At 55.9% G+C, this 22,594-nt stretch overlaps 2 protein-coding genes across 4 annotated transcripts in view; one reads left to right on the top strand and one right to left on the bottom strand.

Moving 5' to 3' along the window:
- Nucleotides 1-16,363, top strand: part of ADGRA2 (adhesion G protein-coupled receptor A2) — a 46,364-nt gene extending 30,001 nt beyond the window's left edge. Inside the window, exons 3-19 of one of the 3 annotated variants that reach the window (XM_015145160.3) lie at nt 1,133-1,204; nt 1,485-1,556; nt 1,711-1,782; nt 2,073-2,236; nt 2,908-3,121; nt 3,577-3,741; nt 5,481-5,679; nt 6,162-6,311; nt 6,441-6,602; nt 7,682-7,906; nt 8,059-8,275; nt 10,127-10,335; nt 11,330-11,457; nt 11,884-12,007; nt 12,502-12,647; nt 13,140-13,229; nt 13,466-16,363. In XM_015145160.3, coding sequence (XP_015000646.3) covers nt 1,133-1,204; nt 1,485-1,556; nt 1,711-1,782; nt 2,073-2,236; nt 2,908-3,121; nt 3,577-3,741; nt 5,481-5,679; nt 6,162-6,311; nt 6,441-6,602; nt 7,682-7,906; nt 8,059-8,275; nt 10,127-10,335; nt 11,330-11,457; nt 11,884-12,007; nt 12,502-12,647; nt 13,140-13,229; nt 13,466-14,738 — 3,682 coding nt within the window. In that variant the 3' untranslated portion in view covers nt 14,739-16,363. The remainder of the gene's footprint in view (nt 1-1,132; nt 1,205-1,484; nt 1,557-1,710; nt 1,783-2,072; nt 2,237-2,907; nt 3,122-3,576; nt 3,742-5,480; nt 5,680-6,161; nt 6,312-6,440; nt 6,603-7,681; nt 7,907-8,058; nt 8,276-10,126; nt 10,336-11,329; nt 11,458-11,883; nt 12,008-12,501; nt 12,648-13,139; nt 13,230-13,465) is intronic. The other 2 variants (XM_077943436.1, XM_077943435.1) reach the window with 2 other exon arrangements.
- On the bottom strand, nt 16,271-22,001 carry BRF2 (BRF2 RNA polymerase III transcription initiation factor subunit). Its single transcript, XM_015145163.3, has 4 exons — nt 21,770-22,001; nt 20,737-20,796; nt 19,292-19,613; nt 16,271-17,603 (listed from the first exon to the last, which is right to left on the bottom strand). Exons 1-4 carry the CDS (start codon nt 21,921-21,923, stop codon nt 16,880-16,882), a joined length of 1,260 nt encoding a protein of 419 aa, XP_015000649.2. The 5' UTR covers nt 21,924-22,001; the 3' UTR covers nt 16,271-16,879.
- Between the last annotated feature and the right edge of the window lie 593 nt (nt 22,002-22,594).

The following is a 22,594-nucleotide window of genomic DNA, read 5'->3' on the forward strand; positions in this document are numbered from 1 at the left end:
CTCACTGGCTTCCTCATCTGAAGGAGGAGGATGGACAGGACTTACACCCCTGACCTGTTTCCTCGCCTGTCAGACAGAGATGGGCGCAGGGATAAAATAGCCATAAAAAATCCCCCCCTTGGCCGAGCGTGGTGGCTCACATCTGTAACCCCAGCACTTTGGGAGGCCAAGGCGGGAGGATCACTTGAGCCCAGGAGTTCAAGACCAGCCTGAGTAACATAGTGGAACCCTGTCTCTACAAAAAAAATTTTTTTAATTAGCAGGGTGTGGTGGTGCACACCTGTGGTGCCAGTTGCTTGGGAGGCAGAGGTTGGAAGATGGCTTGGGCCCAGGAATTTGAGGTTACAATGGCCCATGATCACACCACTGCACTCCAGCCTGGGTGACAGAGAGACCCTGCCTCAAAATCAAAACAAAACAAAAAACTACCCTCCCATGCGCCCCCTCCCCTGCCCACAAAGGCCAGGCTCAAGAAGCTTCTCCCTTTATATAGCAATTTACAAAAGACTATGACGCCTATTTTCAAATGCTTCCCAGGGCAACCCCGGTAACCCGCAGGGCAGCCTGGAGGTGGGGCAGGGTGGGAAAGGAGGCCTCCTAACTCCCAATCCAGGGCGTTCTCCATGTTGTCCGAGGCCCTTCTGATCCCATCTCTTGGCTTCTTCGTCCTCCTTCCGTTCTGACCAGCCTCCCGAGTAGCTGGGACTACAGGTGTCGCCCAGGCTGGAGTGCAGTGGTGCAATCCTGGCTCCCTGCAGCCTCTGCCTCCCAGATTCAAGCAATTCTCCTGCCTCAGCCTTCCGAGTAGCTGCGACTACAGGTGCGCTGGGACTACAGGTGCGCACTGCCACACCCGGCTCATTTATTTTTTCTTTTCTTTTTTATTTTTTTGTATTTTTAGTAGAGACGAGGTTTCACCATGTTGGCCTGGATGGCCTTGATCGGGAGTGGTTCTTTAATCCCACTTCCCACCCAGTGCTGAGGAGAGCAGAGGTTTAGCAGGAAGTCAAGTCCCTGAGAAACCCAGCAACAGCACCGCGGTGGCAGTGAGGACCCCTCCTGGGGAGGGGAGCAGGGCGGCCCCAGCGGGGAGAGGTGTGAGGGCTCTGTGCTTGCCTGCTTGCCTCCGCAGGGACCTGAGGAACAACATCATCAGCACAGTGCAGCCGGGCGCCTTCCTGGGCCTGGGGGAACTGAAGCGCTTGTGAGTGGCATGCCCCTCCCGAGGGAGAAAGTCACCCCTCCTGCTCCATGCCCACCCCCTTCCTCTCACCCACCCACACCTGCCCCTCTTTTCCACTCAGGTGCCTTGGCTGGGGTCCAAGGAGCCGCCATTTCCAGTCCAGCTGCGGCCCTGGCCCCAACCTCATCTCTTTTCTCATCCCGCCCCCCACACAAGCCCTGGCCCCACCCATGTGTTCCTCACAAGTGGACCCGCGTGCTGCCGCGTGGCCGACTCGCTGAGGTTGCCTGTGTCTCTCTAGAGATCTCTCCAACAACCGGATTGGCTGTCTCACCTCCGAGACCTTCCGGGGCCTCCCCAGGCTTCTCCGACTGTAAGTGATGGGATGAGAAGTGGGGAGGGAGGAGAAGGAGGAAGCACATAGGAAGTAAAAGGTGGCCCCCAACCCTTCCACATCGCACCTGCTCCCCTCCGCCAGCCCATGGAGACCCTAAGACCCCATCTCAGTTGTCCCCTGTCTCCTGCAGAAACATATCTGGAAACATCTTCTCCAGTCTGCAACCTGGGGTCTTTGATGAGCTGCCAGCCCTTAAGGTTGTGTGAGTATCTCTTCCTAGCGCAAGGACCCAGACCCCTGTCCCTTCCTCTGCCCAGGAGGGATGTATAAGCATCGTGACCACTGTGACTGGCCTCACGAGTGGGCACAGCAGACAGTGCCTGAAATGCCCCCATGATCACCTTCCTGCGATGGCCCGGGGCAGAGACGGCGCACATAGACCCGAGATTGCCCCTCCTACCCCTCCAGCCCTGTCCCTCCCTGGGGCCCCAGGCCACTCATGAGCCCACGCCCCCTCTGCTCTGCTCTGTGACCCCTCTGCCTACCCTGCAGGGACTTGGGCACCGAGTTCTTGACCTGCGACTGCCGCCTGCGCTGGCTGCTGCCCTGGGCCCAGAATCGCTCCCTGCAGCTGTCGGAGCGCACACTCTGTGCTTACCCCAGCGCCCTGCATGCCCAGGCCCTGGGCAGCCTCCAGGAGGCCCAGCTCTGCTGCGGTGAGCAAGTTCCCCCGACTACACATCTACCAGGGACCCTGCCTCTCCACCAACCCAGGGCCCAGACACGAGCCTCCCCTCAGACCCACAGATTTTTACCTCTGTACTGCAGTTTGCAAAAGACCACAGCGCTGAGTCCTGCTCTGGCATTTAGGGATACCCTATTTTTATGTATAAATCACTATCTGAGATGTGCTGCCCAGCACAAAAAGGGACTGGTTTGCAACAGCTCTCCCACAAAAAGAATCACATTTACTATCCCAGTGACCCTCCCCGTGAGGCGGGGCCGGTGTTATTCTCCCCACTCCGCCTGTGACTGTGTGCTGGGCGTGTTCTCCAGGGCATCCCTTTTCCTTCAGTGTCTCGGGGTCAGTCTTCCATCAGCTTTTCTAAGCCCCCTTGAGGCTGCTTGTTCATGTTTTCATCTGGCCCCACCTCTTGGGGTAACATGTGTACTAAGAAAGGAGCATTCTTTGTCCAAAAACTGCCTGTCCCTCCCCTTTACCCTTATCCCTGGAGACTTTCTCTTGACCCCTTTCCCTTCCCAGCTGGAGCAGGCTACAGGCTGAAGGCCCCGCCCCGTCCCACCCCATCCTGCTGGACTCTCGCTCACACATGCAGCCTCACACGCGTGTGCACTCGGGCCTCACGCCTGGTGTCTCCTCCCACAGAGGGGGCCCTGGAGCTGCACACACACCATCTCATCCCATCCCTACGCCAAGTGGTGTTCCAGGGGGATCGGCTGCCCTTCCAGTGCTCTGCCAGCTACCTGGGCAATGACACCCGCATCCGCTGGTACCACAACCGAGCCCCTGTGGAGGGTGACGAGCAGGCGGGCATCCTCCTGACCGAGAGCCTCATCCACGACTGCACCTTCATCACCAGGTAGGAGCCGCTCTGCCCCTCCTCAGGCCTCAGCATGGGGATGGGGGGGCCTGCTGTACCCCACAAAACAGCTGCACCCAGATGTGTTCCCGGGAGAATGTGCATGTATATTTATGGAAAGCTTGGACTAAGTTATCAATGTTCTGGATAGAGGCTAGAAATAAATATCTGATAGAACAAAATGATGATACTTGATATCTCTTTAGGGCTCTTACACTGTATAGAGTGGCTCCCATCTGTGAGAGATATTCTCGGCTCCATGATAAGGAGGGGAAAATCGAAGCTCAAAAAAACAGTATCATAAGGCCAAGCAGAATAAAAGGAGTGTGTACTTGCATCCCTTGTTTCATCAAAGAAAAAAGGACCTGCAGCTAGTGTCGTAGATGGTGCTGAGGGAGGGCGACGTGGCTGGGCCCAAGGATGACTCACGAGCCAGCTCCGCCTGCCATCCGCAGTGAGCTGACACTGTCTCACATCGGCGTGTGGGCCTCAGGCGAGTGGGAGTGCACCGTGTCCACGGCCCAGGGCAACGCCAGCAAGAAGGTGGAGATCGTGGTGCTGGAGACCTCTGCCTCCTACTGCCCGGCCGAGCGTGTCGCCAACAACCGCGGGGACTTCAGGTTTGGCCTGCTCCGCCCTGTAGAGGGCTGCCCAGCCCCCAACCCCACCCTTGCACCCTGACATCACAGGTGGCCAGAGTTTCCCCATCCGCTGTCTCCATTGGGTCCTAAAGATGGAGAAAAGTCTTCCTTTTGTCATTCAGCCTGAAGCCTTGCTATCAAATAGATAGGCTTTATGTATAAACTTACATCTGAGGTGGGGCGCAGTGGCTCATGCCTGCAATCCCAGCACTTTGGGAGGCCAAGGCAGGCGGATCACCTGAGGTCAGGAGACCAGCCTGACCAACATGGCAAAACCCCGTCTCTACCAAAAAGTACAAAAACTAGCCAGGCATGGTGGTGGGCGCCTGTAATCCCAACTACTCAGGAGCCTAAGGCAGGAGAATCCCTTGAACCTGGGAGGCAGAGGTTGCAGTGAGCTGAGATTGCACCATTGCACTCCAGCCTGGGCGACAAGAGCGAGACTCAATCTCAAAAACAAACAAACAAAATTACCATCTGAGATGTGCTGCACAAAAAGACTTTTTTTTTTTTTTTGAGACAGAGTCTCACACTGAAGTGCAATGGCATGATCTTGCTGCCTCAGCCTCCCCGGTAGCCGGGGTTTCAGGCCTGTGCCGCCACGCCCAGCTAATTTTTGTACTTTCAGTAGAGATGGGGTTTCACTATATTGGCCAGGCTGGTCTCGAACTCCTGGCCTCAAGTGATCCACCTGCCTTGGCCTCCCAAAGTTCTGGGATTACAGGCTTGAGCCACTGTGACTTTTTTTTAGACAAGGTCTTGCTCTTTCATCCAGGCTCCGGTGCAGTGGCACAATCGTATCTCACTGCAGTCTCGAATTCCTGGGCTCAAGCGATCCTCCCACCTCCACCTCCTGAGGAGCTGGGACTACAGGCGCAGCCACTATGCCTAGTTTATTGTGTTACTTTCTGTAGAGACAAGGTCTCACTTTGTTGCCCAGGCTGGTCTCAAACCCCTGGGCTCAAGCACTGTGCCTGGCCACAAAAAGGCTTTTATTTGCTTCCTTACATTCAGAGTTTGCAAAAGCTCGTCCACAAAGAGTATCACCTTTTTTCTTTTTTTTTTTTTTGAGACGGAGTCTTGCTCTGTCGCCCAGGCTGGAGTGCAGTGGCCGGACCTCAGCTCACTGCAAGCTCCGCCTCCCGGGTTCCCGCCATTCTCCTGCCTCAGCCTCCCGGGTAGCTGGGACTACAGGCGCCCGCCACCTTGCCAGGCTAGTTTTTTGTCTTTTTTGGTAGAGACGGGGTTTCACCGTGTTAGCCAGGATGGTCTTGATCTCCTGACCTCGTAATCCGCCCGTCTCGGCCTCCCAAAGTGCTGGGATTACAGGCTTGAGCCACCGCGCCCGGCCAAGAGTATCACCTTTTAAGATCCCAGTGACCCTCTCTGTTATGCAGGGAAGCTATTATTCTCCCCACTGTACAGCTGAGAACATTGACTCCGAGAAAGGATAAATGCCTTGCCTTAAGCCATAGCAAATAAGTGGCAGAACTTGAATTTAAACTCAGAACTCTAAAGTCCAGCCCCCTATCACCTGAGACAGCCCGGTCAGAACAAAGAGAGTGGAACTTGGGAACCCCTGGAAGGCTGATCTGAACCCCGCTCCTGGATCCCTCCCCAAGGCCCCCAGGAGTCCGGCCTCACAGTTCTAAAGGCAGGAGAAGGGCTGTTGTTCTGAGAAGTCTGGTTCATCGGCAACTTCCTGCCTCTGCCCCCAGGTGGCCCCGAACTCTGGCTGGCATCACAGCCTACCAGTCCTGCCTGCAGTATCCCTTCACTTCAGTGCCCCTGGGCGGAGGTGCCCCGGGCACCCGAGCCTCCCGCCGGTGTGACCGTGCTGGCCGCTGGGAGCCTGGGGACTACTCCCACTGTCTCTACACCAACGACATCACCAGGGTGCTGTACACCTTCGTGCTGGTGAGGAGGGGCTGGGGCACCCCACCAGCTCTGCTTCGGGGGCACAGGGAAGGGAGAAACCAACCTAATGAGCAAGGAGAACCTGGTCTCTGGGCCGCTGGGCTATGCCTCTCGTCCCTGCCTATGCAGAGCCAGGAGCCGGCTCCTCTCCTCTAGCCACCCTCTGCCGAGGGATTCAGACACAGAGGCCACAGTGCGGAAGGGCACAAGTCCTCTGTCCCCATCCGGACACCTCACGCCCCTTTACTCACCACCACCAAAAGCAGAGTCCCACTATCCTTACACCAGGGGTGCTGGCAGTGGTGGCCTTGGGCAGTGATGGTCTCAGCCTCCCCGGCCCTCCTAGCTTGATGAGACCCAGCAAGTAGGCTGGACTCCTGTCCCCAGGCACTGAGCACTGGTACAGAGCAGAGGGTCCCCAGGGGCAGTTCAGGGGCAGAAGGAACAGGCGGGATGATCCTCTGTCTTCCCCCAATCTCCAGATGCCCATCAATGCTTCCAATGCGCTGACGCTGGCTCACCAGCTGCGCGTGTACACAGCTGAGGCTGCCAGCTTTTCAGACATGATGGATGTAGTCTATGTGGCTCAGATGATCCAGAAATTTTTGGGTTATGTCGACCAGATCAAAGAGGTGAGACTCAGCTGGACCTCGGGAACTCGCAAAATGCCCCCATCCCTCATTTGCTCAAGCCTGTCTCTCACTCCAGCCCCTGGCTCCCAAGCCCCGCCCCTGCCCTCAGCAACTCCCCTGTCCCCCCAGCTGGTAGAGGTGATGGTGGACATGGCCAGCAACCTGATGCTGGTGGATGAGCACCTGCTGTGGCTGGCCCAGCGCGAGGACAAGGCCTGCAGCCGCATCGTGGGCGCCCTGGAGCGCATTGGGGGTGCCGCCCTCAGTCCTCATGCCCAGCACATCTCGGTGGTAATGGGGGTCAGCGTTGGGGGTGACCCTGGCATACAGAGGAGGGAGGCGCTCCCTCTCAGGCGTGCACCTGCTGTGCCCCAGCTAGCAAGAGCAGCAGACGTGACAAAGTTCTGAGCCGTGGGGTTCACTTCCAAGTTGTCAGGGGCAGTGCTTAGGAGAGGTGGCCGATGACCCTGGAAAAGTGATGCCAGACTCCGTGGTGGGGAACTGAGCCAAAGGGCCAGCCTGACGGGAATAAGCAGGAGGAAGTGTGAAAGGATTAGAAGGGATGGGAGCAGGGCTTGGTGGCAGGGCAGACAGCACTCGGGATTGAGTGAAGAGTAATGGAAGTTCCCTGAGAGAAGGCGAGGGCTCCAATCCGATAACCACAGTAGAGCATCCTGTATGCCTGTATGTGCAAGATACTGTGCTAGGCCCTTGGGGCGATGCAAAGGGGCGAGACATGGAGCCTGCTCTACAGCTGAGTCGGGCAACGGAACTGGCATAGTTAAGAGGTGAGCAAGAGGCTGGGTGCAGTGGCTCCACCTGTAATCCCAGCACTTTGGGAGGCCGAGGCGGGAGGATCTCCCGAGGCCAGGAGTTGGAGACCAGCCTGGGCAACAAAGAGAGACCTGGTCTCTATAAAAAATACAAAAATTACCCAGGAGTGTTGGCATGCGCCTGTGGTCCCAGCTACTCTGGGGGCCAAGGTGGGAGGATCACTTAAGGCCTGGAGTTTGAGACTAGTCTGGGCAACATGGTGAAACCCTATCTCTAAAAAAAAAAATGTTTTTAATTAGATGGGCATGGTAGCATGCCTGTAGTCCCAGATACTCAGGAGGCTGAGGTAGCAGGATCACTTCAGCCCAGGATTTGTGGGCTGCAGTGAGCTATGGTTGTGACACTGCACTCCAGCCTGGGTGACACAGTAAGAACCTGTTCCTCTAAAAAAAAAAAAAAAGACAGAGAGAGAGAGAGGTGGCTTTGAAAAGACTGAGGATTGAAGGGGAGGACTACAGCCTGAGCAGGTCCATTGAGAGGGAATGTGCAGTCCCAAGCAGAAGGCCATGGTGGGATGACAAGGTCCCTGTCCCCAGAATGCGAGGAACGTGGCATTGGAGGCCTACCTCATCAAGCCGCACAGCTACGTGGGCCTGACCTGCACAGCCTTCCAGAGGAGGGAGGGAGGGGTGCCGGGCGCACAGCCAGGGAGCCCTGGCCAGAACCCCCGACCTGAGCCCGAGCCCCCAGCTGACCAGCAGCTCCGCTTCCGCTGCACCACCGGGAGGCCCAATGTTTCTCTGTCGTCCTTCCACATCAAGGTGGGCGCTGGGGGAGGGTGGGGGTGGGAGACGGGAGGCACCCAGATGCAGGTACCTGGTGGGGGCAGTGAGAGGAATGGGAGGAGGGGGCTGCAAGACATCAGTGCTCTAGGGGGTCCTGGTGTCTCTGAGGAGCTCCTATGTCCCCCCAGAATAGCGTGGCCCTGGCCTCCATCCAGCTGCCCCCGAGTCTGTTCTCATCCCTTCCGGCTGCCCTGGCTCCCCCGGTGCCTCCAGACTGCACCCTACAACTGCTCGTCTTCCGAAATGGCCGCCTGTTCCGCAGCCACAGCAACGCCTCCCGCCCTGGAGCTCCTGGGCCTGGCAAGAGGCGTGGCGTGGCCACCCCCGTCATCTTCGCAGGAACCAGTAAGGGACTGAACTCCCCGCCCTGCCCAGGTTGCCTCTCGTGTGTCTGCCCTGTACCCCTTCATCCTGCCCTTCCCTGGCCCACAGCCCCCCAGTGCCCTAGTGGAACTGAGACAGGATGTTGCGGCCCTCACCTTTTCCCAACAGGGCAGAGGGCAGAGATACCCCATAAAGAAAGGGTTTGGAGGAGAAAAGTTCAGGAAGACATTGCCTTCTATATCCCAGATTTGTTCAATTTCAAGAGGGCTATGAGCACAGCCGTCTCCAACACACACACACACACACCCCACGGGCCCAATGCGCAGACAAGTAATGCTGAATGGGCGCCTGCTAGAAACAGCGCTGTCGTTGGTGCTGGAAGGAATAAAAACATCTAGGCCATGGTCCCTGCTCCCAGAGGCCACCTAAGCAGTAGAGGGTGAAGTAACCTCCCAGGGCAGCCACAGGAGAGGTTCCAGGCGGCTGCTGCACAGGCAGCCCAGGTGAGCAGCATTCTGAAAAGGCAACATGGCTCCAGCTGTCGTGGCGGAGGTGGGACTGACACAGATGGGCCTTGAGGGATGATCAGGAGTTCCAGAGACACCAAGGAAGGGCGGAGACCAGGGCAGAGGAATAACAACATGAGCAGACACTGAGTGTCTGACTCACCACCCAGCTGGGGGCCTGGCACCCAGAAAGCAGATAGATCACCTGCAGTCCCCCATTTATCGTTCCATCTTTCCCCCGGGACCAGCAACCTCCACACCTGCCTTCTTTCTGTTGGTGATTCCACTGTTGCTCTCACCATCCACGCTGACACCAGCCCATCTCTGGCCCCCGCACCTCCACCTTCAGTCCATCCCTCATGCCGTCACCAGATTCACCTTCCGCAAACTGCACTTTGCACATCAGAGAGCCCCTTCAAAGTCTTGGGCCATTTCCCATCATCAGGACGTCTGCCTCCCTCCATGAGCCCTCTAGGGTCCTAGCGATGCAGCTGTACCCCCTTTGCCCACCCAGAAGGCGCTGCCGCCCCACCCTGGGTTCCGTCCTGTTCCTAGTGCAGACTCTTGCTGTCAGGTCATGCATCCTCACTGAGTATCTGGTATGTGCCAGACTGTGCCTGAGCTGGGACACACCTGTGCACAGACAGCTATGGCTGTGTCCTTGAGGAACACACCCTTCAGCAGAGAGCACAGGCAGTGGACAAGTCATTGTAAGTGCAGCTCATTATAAGTGAGCAGCTGCATGAAGTGTTTTGGAGGGCACAGGATGAGGGACTGTCCAACCTAGTTGGAGGCCAGGGAGGCCTTTCCCGAAAACCACTAAGACTTAAAGGACAAGTAAGGTGGCCTGAGGAAGGTGAAAGCCCTGTGTCTGCAGCCGCGTGGGCTGTGGGAGTGTGTGGGGAGAGGTGGGTAGGTGAGGGGTCCGTGGAGTCCAGGGCCTGCTCCGGGAGCCCCTCTCCCACTGGGAACGCCTCCTCCTAGTCCTCCCTCCATCCCGCCCGCGTCCCTCCTCCCTGTACCTGGCTTGTGTTCCCTCCATCTGCACTTCTGTGTTCTTGTCCCCGAGCCCCCAAGCCTGAGTCCTCACCATGAAGCATGACATCACTGCTCATCCAGCACTCAGGGCGGGCCACCACCCAGGGCTCACATTTTCCATCATCATTCGCACCCCTCCCCCTCCAGGGTCCCCTGTTAGACTGAGGCAGTCCTTGGCATCTCACCGCATGCCCCCAGCCCAGCACTGTGCTCTGCCTGGCAGGTGCCTAGTACACACCCTGCCACCGCTGCTGCTGCTGAGTCCCAGCTTAGCCCACCTCCCTGACACCCTGTGTGTGTCTGTGTGGACGTCCCTCTCCCCCTGTAGGTGGCTGTGGCGTGGGAAACCTGACAGAGCCAGTGGCCGTTTCGCTGCGGCACTGGGCTGAGGGAGCCGAACCTGTGGCCGCTTGGTGGAGCCAGGAGGGGCCCGGGGGGGCCGGGGGCTGGACCTCAGAGGGCTGTCAGCTCCGCTCCAGCCAGCCCAACGTCAGTGCCCTGCACTGCCAGCACTTGGGCAACGTGGCTGTGCTCATGGTGGGTGTGCGGTGGGGTGAGAGGTGGAGGGGTGCAGGGACATGCACTGGGTGGAAAATAGGGGTGGGAGTACTCTGACCACCTGGGACCATGGAGAAATACAGAAAGGACAGCACCCCTATTGGGGCCCATGACTGGCAGGATGTGGGGAAATGGCCCTTTGACCTCTCCCACCTCTCCATCTTTCAGGAGACAGGCAGGGAGGTCTGGCCTCCATGCCTATAACCAGATAGATTGATCTGATGAATCTGGAACTCCCTAGCCTGGCCTTCACATCCTGCACTTTCTGAGACTAGATTTTTTTTTTTTTTTTTTTTTTTTGAGACGGAGTCTGGCTTTGTCGCCAGGCTGGAGTGCAGTGGCATGATCTCAGCTCACTGCAACCTCCGCCTCCTAGGTCCAAGTGATTCTCCTGAGTCAGCCTCCCAAGTAGCTGGGATTACAGGCATGTGCCACCATGCCTGGCTAATTTTTTATATTTTTAGTAGAGACAGGGTTTCACCATGTTGGCCAGGCTGGTCTCAAACTCCTGACCTCAAATGATCCACCCCCCTCAGCCTCCCAAAGTGCTGGGATTATAGGCATGAGTCACCGTGCCCAGCCCAGACCAGATTCTTACAAAGTAGAAAAAAATAATCTGGGAACCCTTCTCCTTCCTGGTCACCCCCTCCTTTGTGGCACGTGGTGCCACCACTCTCCAGTCCTGCAGGTCACAGGCAGCACCTACTCCCTCTCTCCTATCCCTGGTCTTTCAGGCTGGGGGTGTGAAGAGTCCCCAGCAAGGCAGGACCAGAGGCAGGGAAGGGGCAGCAGTAGCTGGCTCCATGGGGCTGGCTTCCTAATAGCGGAAAGCCTGAAACTTTTCTCCCTGCCCAGATGAACTAAGCACCAAAGTGCAGGACCAAGGCTGAAGGGGCCTGGGAAGAGGAAAGCTGGCCTGGGGGCCTAGTGAGGTGTCCATGTTCCTCATGTCCTCTTTCCTGCCCTTTCCCAGGAGCTGAGCGCCTTTCCCAGGGAGGTGGGGGGCGCGGGGGCAGGGCTGCACCCTGTGGTATACCCCTGCACAGCCCTGCTGCTGCTCTGCCTCTTCGCCACCATCATCACCTACATCCTCAACCACAGGTGGGCGCTCCTGCAGGAGGGAGGGTGTGGCGGGCAGGCACGGAAGGGGACCCCACCCTGCCCACTCCCCGTCCTGTGCTCTGGTACATACTTTCCATTCCAGCTTTGCAATGGGGGAGGGACTCCGAGGCAGGTGTAGGAAACCTCCCAGCGCGGGTGGAGGGTGGGCTCACTGAGTACTTGGCAGGGGTTTTTTCCCCAGGTAGGTCCACATGACTTTCTCAGCCTCTCACCCATTTGAATGTTCTGGGGTTGGAATCACTTTGAGGGGTTAAGGACTCCCTGCCCTGTGGCCTCTGTCACATTCCCACCCATGCACACACGCAGATATGTGCCTGCCCCCCCGTGGCTCTCCCAATGGCCTGGAGACCCCATGGGCCTGACCTTGGGTTGAACGGTCATTAATTCGAGACTGTTTCCGGGCAGCTCCATCCATGTGTCCCGGAAGGGCTGGCACATGCTGCTGAACCTTTGCTTCCACATGGCCATGACCTCTGCCGTCTTTGCGGGGGGCATCACACTCACCAATTACCAGATGGTCTGCCAGGCGGTAAGCAGGCAAAGGGGCTTGGGGGGTGGTGCTTCAAGATGAGTGCTGGCACCTAGGCATAGAGTGGGGAGATGCACTGGAAGAAAATGGCTGGTGCTCATAGGCCGCAGCTCCATGGCTTCCTCTGTGGCAGCCTTGGAAGGCAGGGATGGTGGGGCATGGAGAGTGAGAGTAGGGGTAAGACCAGATCAGAGAGAATGGGGAGATGGGCTTCAAAGTGGAAATGGGGACCTGCAGTGATAGGGAGGTGGGGGATCAGCCAGATAGCCATATCAGGGTCATGGGAAGTCCTGCAGTGGGAGAGAACCCTGGGGTGGAGGCAGAGGGTGGCAGCAGGGATGGAAGCTTGGCGAGTGTAGGGGGAGTGGGCTGGGTAAAGTAAAAAAGCAGGGGAAAGGAGGCTGGAAGCCTGGGAGGACACCAGCAGGGCTGAGGCTCTGGGAGGGTCCAGTCGTAGCCCCCAGGTCCCCAGCCTCCGTGCCTTGACCCTGCAGGTGGGCATCACCCTGCACTACTCCTCCCTGTCCACGCTGCTCTGGATGGGGGTGAAGGCGCGAGTGTTCCACAAGGAGCTCACCTGGAGGGCACCCCCTCCGCAAGAAGGGGACCCCGCCCTGCCTGCTCCCAGTCCTATGCTCCGGTACATATTTTGAATTCCAGCTTTGCAGTTGGGGAGGGACTCCAAGGCAGGCGTAGGAAACCTCCCAGGGTGGGTGAAGGGTGGGTTCAAGGTCCCTGGGAGATCACTCTCCAAAGACAGGAGAGGCTAGGCCCTAGACTCAGCAGGTCACACAAGACCATGCAGTAGGGGACATCCTGCGGGCTTCTGAGGCATGACAAAGCCAGGGAAGGAGATGACTCCAGATGTCATAGCAAGGATCCTGGGAACCTGAGTGGCACCTCTAACTTCTGCACTGTTTAGGGTGAGAGAGCAATTCTGACCTTTGCCCCTTAGAACAGTCATGGCCAAGTCCAAGTAGTCCCTGCAGGCACCTTGCATCCCTGGCAAAAAATTCTGAGAATTTAAAGGGGAAAAACGATGGGACGAGACACCAAGGAAAGGGCTCTGAACACCCGGTTCTTCCCTTCCCTTTCCCCACCTCTGGGACCCCCAATCCCTCATTCCCTCCAGGTTCTATTTGATAGCTGGAGGGATTCCACTCATTATCTGTGGCATCACGGCTGCAGTCAACATCCACAACTACCGGGACCACAGCCCCTAGTGAGCACCCCTCCCTCCTGCCCCAAGCCCACCTACCTAACACCGGATGCCTTCCACTCCACTGGCAGGGCCACCTGCCAGGTCCACCCAACCATAACCCAACCCAAGCCCATGCATGCTGACCAAGCCATCCTCGTCTCTGCACTCACCATATCCTGTCTCCCCCACCACCCTGGCCCCCAGCCCCATCCCGGCCATGCCCTCTGGCCTCATCACTGCTTCTGTGTCTCCTGCAGCTGCTGGCTGGTGTGGCGTCCAAGCCTTGGCGCCTTCTACATCCCGGTGGCTTTGATTCTGCTCATCACCTGGATCTATTTCCTGTGCGCAGGGCTGCGCTTACGGGGTCCTCTGGCACAGAGGCCAAAGGGGGGCAACAGCAGGGCCTCCTTGGAGGCAGGGGAGGAGCTTAGGGGTTCTACCAGGCTCAGGGGCAGCGGCCCCCTCCTGAGTGACTCAGGTTCCCTTCTTGCTACTGGGAGCGCTCGAGTGGGGACGCCCGGGCCCCCGGAGGATGGTGACAGCCTCTATTCTCCGGGAGTCCAGCTAGGGGCGCTGGTGACCACGCACTTCCTGTACTTGGCCATGTGGGCCTGCGGGGCTCTGGCCGTGTCCCAGCGCTGGCTGCCCCGGGTGGTGTGCAGCTGCTTGTACGGAGCAGCAGCCTCCGCTCTGGGCCTCTTCGTCTTCACCCACCACTGTGCCAGGAGGAGGGACGTGAGAGCCTCGTGGCGCGCCTGCTGCCCCCCTGCCTCTCCCTCGGCCCCCCACGCCCTGCCCCGGGCCCTGCCCGCCGCCGCCGCAGAGGACGGTTCCCCGGTGTTCGGGGAGGGGCCCCCCTCCCTCAAGTCCTCCCCAAGCGGCAGCAGCGGCCACCCGCTGGCTCTGGGCCCCTGCAAGCTTACCAACCTGCAGCTGGCCCAGAGTCAGGTGTGTGAGGCGGGGGCGGCAGCCTGCGGGGAAGAAGAGCCGGAGGCCGCGGGCCCCCGGGGAAGCCTCGGCCCCCGCCACCCCAACAACGTGCACCACGGGCGTCGGGCGCACAAGGGCCGGGCCAAGGGGCACCGCGCCGGGGAGGCCGGCGGCAAGAACCGGCTCAAGGCCCTGCGCGGGGGCGCAGCCGGGGCGCCCGAGCTGCTGTCCAGCGAGAGTGGCAGCCTGCACAACAGCCCCACCGACAGCTACCTGGGCAGCAGCCGCAACAGCCCGGGCGTCGGCCTACAGCTGGAAGGCGAACCCATGCTCACGCCGTCTGAGGGCAGCGACACCAGCGCCGCGCCGCTTTCTGAGGCTGGCCGGCCAGGCCAGCGCCGCAGTGCCAGCCGCGACAGTCTCAAGGGCGGCGGCGCGCTGGAGAAGGAGAGCAAGCGCCGCTCGTACCCGCTCAACGCTGCCAGCCTGAACGGCGTCCCCAAGGGGGGCAAGTACGACGACGTCACCATGATGGGCGCGGAGGTGGCCAGCGGCGGCTGCATGAAGACCGGACTCTGGAAGAGCGAGACCACCGTCTAGGGTGGGGCGGACGACGCGGTAAACGGGCTGGCCACGCGGCTCCTTCCCCCACTCCTCAGGGCCCTCGAAGGCGTCTGCATAGTAGCAGGTTGGAGGTGGAGGAGCCAATGGCTGGAGGAAGCCCATAGGCAGATGTTCCCCCACTTGCCTAGAGGGCATCCCTCTGGGGTAGCGACAGACAATCCCAGAAACATGCATAATACATTTCCGTCCAGCCCGGGGCAGTCTGGACTGTCCGTGCCCTCCCAGGAAGGGAGAAGGCCTCCGTCTGTGTGAAAGGGCACAGCACAGCCCAGGTGGACCCTCCCCAAGTACTCCCACCACCGCCTACTCTCCATGTGGCCTCACTGGGGGCCACCAGCCTCACCAGCAAAGCAGAGATGAGAGCGTGGGAACTGTGTCCTTTCCTCCCTGCCCTCTACTGATTTCAGCCCAGCCCCTGCCTAGATCCTAAGTCCCTTTTCCTCTGGGGTTTGGCTGGCACGACAGCCAGCCCGGCACATGAGGCAGGTGATATGAAGTCACAAGGTGCTGCTTTTCAGATCAACTATGCAAGAGGGGAGGGCGGGGCCGTGTGAAAGGCAGCTCTAGACATCAACCAGTCCTGGGGGAGGGGAGTGGTAACCGGGCACAACTAGGAACAAACTCACCATTCCCACAGGAGTGGTACTTAAACCAGACAGCAGGGTTCAGAGGTGGCACACCGGGACAAAGCCGAGGCCTGCACCTCAACAGCTGACTGCCAGGTGCCTGTGGGTGAACTGAGGGGAGTAGAGGGAGCGGGCAGGTGGAACTGGGGCAGAATCTAGTCATGCCCTAAAGCTAGTCCTGTAAACAGTGGCGCCCCCATAAAGATGCAGGTGGTGTTTGGAGAAGCAGTTACTTTTCAGTTACAAGACCCATCTCCCCAGTCTCAGCCTTACAACACCAAGAGACTATGGAAGAGCGCTTCCTTGCCTCCATGAGGCCAGATGGAAGAACCATCCCAATCATTTGCTCTCCAGCTCCATAGTAGAGAGAAACCTACAAAATGTCAAACCAGCTTCCTGACTCCCAGGAGCCCAAGCCAAGCCCAGAGGCAGTGGCTGGGGTCCCTGCAGATCATGAGGGGCCTATGCCTTTATTACTCTTAAACACCGGCACCCATCTTTTCCCCAACCTAAAACCAACCACCAGCATTTCACTACAGGACCAAATGGAAACAGAGGGAACCCTGGGTCTTGGGAAAAGCAACAGGAAACCAAGGTCTGACCTAGGTTCCCTCCCAGTCTTCACATCATCCCGGCCTGATCACCAAGGTGACAGAGGACACAGGGGAGGGGAAAACCCACACACACTCCTTGGGATGGGTCCTGCTATTTATGCTTGCTGCACAGACATATTAGAAGAAGAAAAAAAAAAAAGCTTTGTATTATTCTTCCACATATGCTGGCTGCTGTTTACACACCCTGCCAATGCCTTAGCACTGGAGAGCTTTTTGCAATACGCTGGGGAAAGGGGAGGGAGGGAATGAAAGTGCCAAAGAAAACATGTTTTTAAGAGCTCGGGTTTTATACAATAGAATGTTTTCTAGCAGATGCCTCTTGTTTTAATATATTAAAATTTTGCAAAGCCCTTTGAGCTACTGCCTTAGTCTACCCGCTGTCCTTTTGTTATGAGGCAGAGGATCTCATGACACCACACACACAAACCCACCAATGCCTGTGAATGGACGTAGGGCCAGGAATTCCCCAGTTCCCACTCCTCTGAGGGCTGATACTGCTGGGAATGCCAACTGCTCCACAAGCAGAGGGACACCCCCTCAGGCCTGCAGGAGGAGCAGCAGCAGTGTGGCCAATTCAAACCAGCAGCAGAGAGCCTGACATTTTCCCATCCATCCATGAGGAAAGCCATCTCACAGAACATGGACATAGGCAACTTGCTCTCCCACCCCAAGGGATGGGAGTCTCTCCTACCTACAGTCATCCCTGCACTCCTGACTTTACTCCAGGACCCAGGGTCCAACGAATGGCAGAGCCCATCTTAGTTCCTTCAAACAAGAAAGGCAATACCTACGGACTTGTGTACACTTCCGTCCTTGGTTATGACAGGACTGTTATCAAGCTGTCAGAACAGGATGAAGTGCTCCCAATGGATATCCATCAGGGAGGGTTAGGGACACTCGTGGCAGCCTGTCTAGCAGCCTGGGCTCTCTGAAAGTCCCTAACCTCCTGAGGGGTACGCAAATACTGTTCTATTTCACTATCAGAAATGTTCTCATCTCCAGTGACGGTGGAGACAGGGGGTGCAGGGCAGATCGGCTTCGGGGGCTTCAACATGCAGGGTGGCAGGAGAAGGGCAGGACTGGCTGGCCGCTTCCCCTGGGGCAAACCTAAGGAATTATTTCCCACCTCCCCTTCTCTCTGCCCCTGTCCCCACGCCGGTGGCTCCTTCCCTCGGGTCTCCACTTCTGCTGTCCCATCCCGAAAGGCCAAGCGGACCAGCGAGTGGCGGTGCTGGAGAAGGTCACCGATGTGCTTCACCACAGACCGTTTGTCAAGTCTCAGAACTCGTAACCAGGCCAGCTGCTCAGCCATCCGCAGCAGCACAGCCAGAAGCTCCTGCAGGCGGGAGGACGCAGGGTAGGGCAGGTCCACATTTGCCAATTTACAAAATCGGGCAAGGGAACATGAAAGCCGATCTGCAGGCTGCAGCGACTGCCAAGCCAGGAAAGTCGCAGCAGTGATGACAGGCAAGGGATGCCGCCCAGTCACCAGCCACGTCTCGTTTGCCAGCTCCACCAACTGCAATGTTCGAGACAGCATCTTCTCTTTGTCTTCCACGTATTTGGCTGGCACAGAAGGTGAAGCCTGGAACAGTTTGAAGCTGAAACAACCAAAATGAGGGTTGGATCTTAATGATACGGGGGCTGCTCTCCCACGGTGAGGAAAGGCAGCCCACTCAAGATGGGGAAGCTATTCTGCCCTCAGGAATACTCAAGCTCACTGGGCAGCAAGTTAATAAAGGCTATGAGAGAAAACAGGGCGTCTTCCGCTTTGTTAGGGGAAGGCGGAGGGATGCAGGAGAGCGCAAACATTTATTGGGCGCCTCCCAGTCGCCATTATTCTGAGTGCTTTACAACGTTCTCATTTAATCTACGAGGATGTACACCATTTTATGTGCATGTATAGTTGAAAAACTTTCCCATAGTCATCCAGCCAAGCGGTAACCAAGCTTCAGATACAAGGCTATTTGACACCAACAGCCTCTGCTTTTAACGCTGTTTATCAGAAAAAAGAAAAGAACATAGCTACTTCAAACAAGAAAAGAGCCAGGCACAGTGCTCATGCCTGTAATATCTGCATTTTGGGAGGATCAGGTGGGCAGATCGCTTGAGCCCAGGAATTCCAGCTGCAGTGAGCTATGATGGCGCCACCGCACTCCAGGCTGGGTGACAGAATGAGACTCTGTCTTTAAAAAAACTAGAAAAGGCTTAGCTTCTAAGCCCAGTTCTGTCATTAACTAATATCCTTTCAGCTTCCTCTGCAGATGATCCTGCTCAGATGGAGCTGGGCATTCAGCCACAAAGGCCGTGGCACAGCACAACTCTAGGAACTGCCACGCACAGAGCACATAACATGAGTGGTGCAACTCAACAGCCCTGTGCCAAGGCTCAGACCTATTTTCCCCACGTTATTAGGTTGCTGTGAGGGCAAAGGGGTTTGACAATTATAGCATTCTTTGGCAGGGTGCAGTGGCTCACACTTGTAATCCCAGCACTTTGGGAGGCTGAGATGGGTGGATCGCTTGAGCCTAGGAGTTCAAGACCAGCCTGGGCAACATGGCAAAATCCCATCTCTACTAAAAACAAAAAGTTAGCCAGGCATGGTGGCACGCACCCGTATAGTCCCAGCTACTTGGGAGGCTGAGGCACAAAAATCACTTGAACCCGGGAGGTGGAGGTTGCAGTGAGCCAAAATCATGACACTACACTCCAGCCTGGGCAACACAGCAAGATTTGGTCTCAAAAAAAAAAAAAAAGAAAGAAAAAAAGGAAGAAAATTAAAGCATTATAAAAATGTAAAACAATATTAACCTTATTAGTACAAGTATAAACTAAAGATCTTTCTCCCACATCCTTTTACATGGATCTTTGGTCAAAAAGAGATGGCCAAGGCCGGGTGCGTGGCTCACGCCTGTAATCCCAGCACTTTGGGAAGCCAAGGCGGGCGGATCACCTGAGGTCAGGAATTTGAGATCAGCCTGGCCAACATGGTGAAACCCTGTCTCTACTAAAAATGCAAAAAAAAAAAAGAAAGAAAGAAAAATTAGCTGGGCATGGTGGCAGGCACCTGTAATCCCAGCTACTCTGGAGGCTGAGGCAGGAGAATAGCTTGAACCCAGGAGGTGGAGGTTGCAGTGAGCTGAGATCACACCATTGCACTCCAGCCTGGGTGACAAGAGCGAGACTCCGTTTCAAGAAAAAAAAAAAAAAAAGAGATGGCCAAAGGTCAAAGGATTCAGGTCTAAGGACCCATTCCATCCCATCCTACTGTCTCCCACCAGGAAGGTACCTGCTGCAATAGGTCTTCACCAGTTCTGCCAAGCACAGAGATGGCACATCCAGTCCCAGGAGCTTTACTATCTGCATGTAAATGCTAGAAAACACATCCAAATCTGCATACAACAGCGTGCAGATGGCTCCCATTGTTAGGGGCCAGTTATGCTGTCGGCAGGTGATTAAGACGCAGCACCCAACCAACACCTCCTTCTTTTGCAGCCTGGCTGCTCGGATGCCAGAGTGCCGGTATGCCTGTTGGTAGTAGGCAACCGCGGTGTCCTCAAATGTTGGTGGCAACTGCAGAACTCGACAAAGGTCTCTCACTCGGCGGAGACCTAGGAAAAACCCACAGCAAAAGTTAGAGGGGTCAAAGGAGCTATCGGGCACCTCCTAGAAAATTCTGCTAGGACTCATTTAGATCTGCTAAACTTGCCTCAGATATCAGACGCACAAATTATGTACCTTTCTGGATAGACAGGAGTGACACTTGGTACAGTCATTCTAAAGACACAAAAACATCTGTGTAAAGAAGTCACATTTCAGCCCACTAGTTTTTGCAGGCTGATTTGATTCAGGGCCAAGCCAGTTTTATCCAGGCTCTTAAAGGCTACCTCAAACATACATCTGATCAAACCCAAACCTTATACTGAATTGCTGCCTCTCTCAGAACCATCCCTGTTTTATTTTATTTCATTTTATTTCATTTATTTTATTTTCTGAGACAGAGTCTGGCTCAGTTGCCCAGGCTGGAGTGCAATGGCGCCATCTTGGCTCACTGAAACCTCCTCCTTTTGGGTTCAAGCGATTCTCCTGCCTCAGCCTCCCGAGTAGCTGGGATAACAGGTGTGCACCACCAGGCCCAACTAATTTTTGTATTTTTAGTAGAGGCAGGGTTTCACCATGTTGGCCAGGCTGGTCTTGAACTCCTGGCCTCAAGCGATCTGCCTGTCTCAGCCTCCCAAAGTCTGGGATTACAGGTGTCAGCCACCATCCCCATTTTAAATTCCTAATTACCATTCTCTTCTACTCTACCTCACACCAGCAATGCTGAAAATAGGAAAAGTGAAAAGCTGGACTAGGCCACCAGGATAGTTTTCTTTTTTTAATTATTATTTTTTTGAGACAGACTGTCACTCTGTCACCCAGGCTACAGTGCAGTGGCACAATCTCAGCTCACTGCAATGTCTACCTCCCAGGTCCAAGTGATTCTCCTGCCTCAGCCTCCCAGGTAGCTGGGACTACAGGTACGAGCCACCATGCCCAGCTAATTTTTGTATTTTTAGTAGAGATGGGGTTTCGCTATGTTTGCCAGGCTGGTCTCGAACTCCTGACCTCAGGTGATCCACCTGCCTTGGCCTCCCAAAGTGCTGAGATTACAAGATTACAGGCATGAGCCACAGCACCCAGCCTAGGATAGTTTTCTTTAAAGCTACTGTGTTGTAAAAGGTCAATTCTCACCTCGTTGCTGGCTGCGACTAATTTGTTCATTTTCCCCTGTGCTTCGGGAATATGTTACCTCTGTAAAATAATAAACAACAAATAGTGTGCTTAGCCTTTATACATCAGACCCCTGCCCTCCCACCACACAAAACCAGGACGCAGAATTCAAATCATTGAGCATCTGCTGCTGCACAGTTAAAGGCCCCATCTGATTTTCTGTCTACAAGCGGTTCCGAATACACAGAGACTGGGAAAGGTGAGGACTGCACTAAAGCAGCTCCAAGTGTTCCAAATTTCCAGTCATCCTTCCAGTACATTCCATACAGGCAATTTTTCTAGTAGCAGATTTTTTTTTGTTGTTTGTTTAAGGAGTCTCCCTCTATAGCCCAGGCTGGAGTGCAGTGGTGCAATCATAGCTCACGGCAGCCTTCAATTCCCAGGCTCAAGCAGGCCTCCTAACTCAGACTCCTGGGTAGCTGGGATTACAGATGTATGCCACCACACCTGGCTAATTCTTAATTTTTTTTTTTTTAGGCAAGTATCTCGTTACGTTGCCGAGGCTGGTCTTGAACTCCTGGGCTCAAGCATTCCTCTCGGCTCTGCCTCCCAAAGCGCTGGGATTACAGGCTTAAGCCACTCCACCCAGACAACGGCTGCAGATTTTGAGGGCTGCCATGGTCAGAAACTTGGAAAGCAAAGCAAAGTAATGTTTTTCCAGTTTGTGCTTAAAACTATTTCAGGGTAATAATACATGCTATAATCATATCGGCAATCCTTCCACAATGACCAGATATGGCAAGATGAGTGGAACTTTCTGTGTCACTTACTCAACATTTATTACCCTCTCCATCTATGCCCTACACTAAGTGCTGGAAAAACACAGATGAATGGCAGCCCCCATCTCCTTCGGCTCCCTCGCTCACTTTAGGTCATTTTCTCTCATATTAGGAGTGCGCGTTACAGTTGGGAGTATGCGGGGGGAGCGGGGAGACAAAAGGAATCTGATGTTAATCCCTCCACCGCCCCAGGCTGTCCCCAGGGCCACAAGTACCTCGGAGATTGCCCTCGTCGCTGAAGGTAGTGGTAAGGACCCCCTCGGTGACCACGCAGCCGCAGTCGGAGCACACCAGCTGGCTCTGCGAATAGTGTGAGTCTTCCACCAGCTCCGTGGAGCCGCAGTCAGGGCAGCGGCCTCTGCCTGGCATCTCACAACCGGCCCCAAAGCCGCGAAAGCCTTCGGAGACTCCTGCGTCTGCAACAGCAACCGTGCGGCAGCAAAAAGTAGGAGGGGACCCTTCAGAGGGTTGCACCTTCGTCTTCCGGCCAGCGCCACGGCGGGATAGGCGGTTCCCTCCGCGGGGAGGCTGAGCGCCACTTCCGGTCGGTTCCTCCGCGGGCTCGGGTAGAAACGTGAGCTAGGAGAGGAGGTTCCTGGTCTGAACTGTAGCTCTCTGGTTTCCCTGCTCTGTGTAGTTAGTTTTTGGGACCCAGACTGGGGCTTGAATTTGGGTAGGTTTCTGCCTACATGGACACGTATAATAGACAGGAGATTGTTGTCACCCCTGAACAACCCTCCTTTTAAAGTCCTAAGGCAATCGCAGGTTGGTAATGAATGTTTAATTTGGCCATAGAAGAAAGTATATTTTTTAAAGGGAGAGTAGTGGAGAGAGAGAGAGCGAGAGCAGGAAACTGTGTTCTGCTTTCCAGAGCTGCTTCCTAAAGCAGGTACCTTCCTCTCTTTACCTCCTGTTTTTCTCAACTGTAAAATGAGGAAGTTGAAATAAAATCCGGAGTGGCAAACCCAAATGCTTTTGGAGGCCAGGCAGGAATGTCTAAAGGAGTTTGGAGTGAACGAATGTGGAGTGATGGAGCTTTT

This window comes from Macaca mulatta, chromosome 8, assembly GCF_049350105.2.
Source record: "Macaca mulatta isolate MMU2019108-1 chromosome 8, T2T-MMU8v2.0, whole genome shotgun sequence".
Taxonomy (NCBI): domain Eukaryota; kingdom Metazoa; phylum Chordata; class Mammalia; order Primates; family Cercopithecidae; genus Macaca; species Macaca mulatta.